The sequence below is a fragment of the Apaloderma vittatum genome, unplaced genomic scaffold, assembly GCF_000703405.1.
Source record: "Apaloderma vittatum isolate BGI_N311 unplaced genomic scaffold, ASM70340v1 scaffold19883, whole genome shotgun sequence".
Classification (NCBI taxonomy): domain Eukaryota; kingdom Metazoa; phylum Chordata; class Aves; order Trogoniformes; family Trogonidae; genus Apaloderma; species Apaloderma vittatum.
Genome location: NW_009710044.1, coordinates 6,276 through 7,368, shown reverse-complemented (window position 1 = coordinate 7,368; position 1,093 = coordinate 6,276). Strand labels below are relative to the sequence as shown.

General features: G+C 46.1%; 1 protein-coding gene across 1 annotated transcript in view; it reads right to left on the bottom strand.

Moving 5' to 3' along the window:
• LOC104272229 (gap junction alpha-3 protein-like) overlaps nucleotides 1-761 on the bottom strand; it is a 1,514-nt gene extending 753 nt beyond the window's left edge. The window contains exon 1 of the mRNA XM_009867172.1: nucleotides 4-761. Coding sequence (XP_009865474.1) covers nucleotides 4-761 — 758 coding nt within the window. The remainder of the gene's footprint in view (nucleotides 1-3) is intronic.
• Between the last annotated feature and the right edge of the window lie 332 nt (nucleotides 762-1,093).

Genomic DNA, 1,093 nt, shown 5'->3' with positions numbered 1-1,093 from the left:
TGCTTAAGCTTCTTCCACCCTAAGTGATATATTTCAAGCATGTTCAGCAGCAGGGAGACAGAGGCCACCACCAACATGAAGATGATGAAGATGGTTTTCTCAGTGGGCCGTGAGATGAAGCAGTCCACAGTGTGTGGGCAAGGTGAGCGGCTGCACTGGTAAACTGGCTTTAGCTCGAAGCCATACAGGAAGTACTGGCCCACAATGAAGCCCACCTCAAACAGTGTCTTGAAAATGATGTTGAAGACATAGGTACGGAGCAGGGCACCCCCCATACGAATCCTACCACGTTCATCACGGATTGGGAGCTTCTCCTTCCCCCTTTTGACAAGAGTATCCTTGATGTTATCATTGCCTCCTCCACCACCACTGCCAGATGCTGCTGCTCCTGGGTAGTTGCTTTCTTTGATGTTTCCCTTCTTTTTCAGCACCTCTTTCTCTTTCCTCTTCTCCTCCATGCGTACAATGTGCAGCACGTGGCCAAGGTAGATGAGGGTTGGAGTGGAGACAAAAATGATCTGCAGCACCCAGAAGCGGATGTGAGAAATGGGGAAGGCTTTGTCATAGCAAACATTTTCGCAACCAGGTTGCTGAGTGTTGCATGTAAAGTCCGACTGCTCGTCTCCCCAGACCTCCTCAGCAGCAGCCCCCAACACCAGTATCCTGAAGATAAACAGTACCGTCAGCCAAACCTTGCCAATAACCGTGGAGTGCTCCTGCGCATTCTCTAACAGTCTCCCCAGAAAGCTCCAGTCACCCATTGTTTCAGATTTCTAACCTACAATAAGAACATTAGAGCAATTAGAGCAACGTTAAGAAAATATCATAATTACACAATGCCAGGGCAGAACCCACTGATGCCTGACAAACAACATTTTTTTAGTGCACTTCCATTTGCAGTATGTTGCACACTTATGTTAAGAACTGCAGAACCCTGTGACTGTACAGCCACGGGTTTTGATAAGCACACAAGCGGGATGTGTAGCGCTTTCACCTAGCTGATATGGTTTTAAGTGTTTATACACAACAGGCAAGAAAGATTCATAACTAGACTTTCTGTAAGATTTAAATATTTTTAAAATATGATTGGATT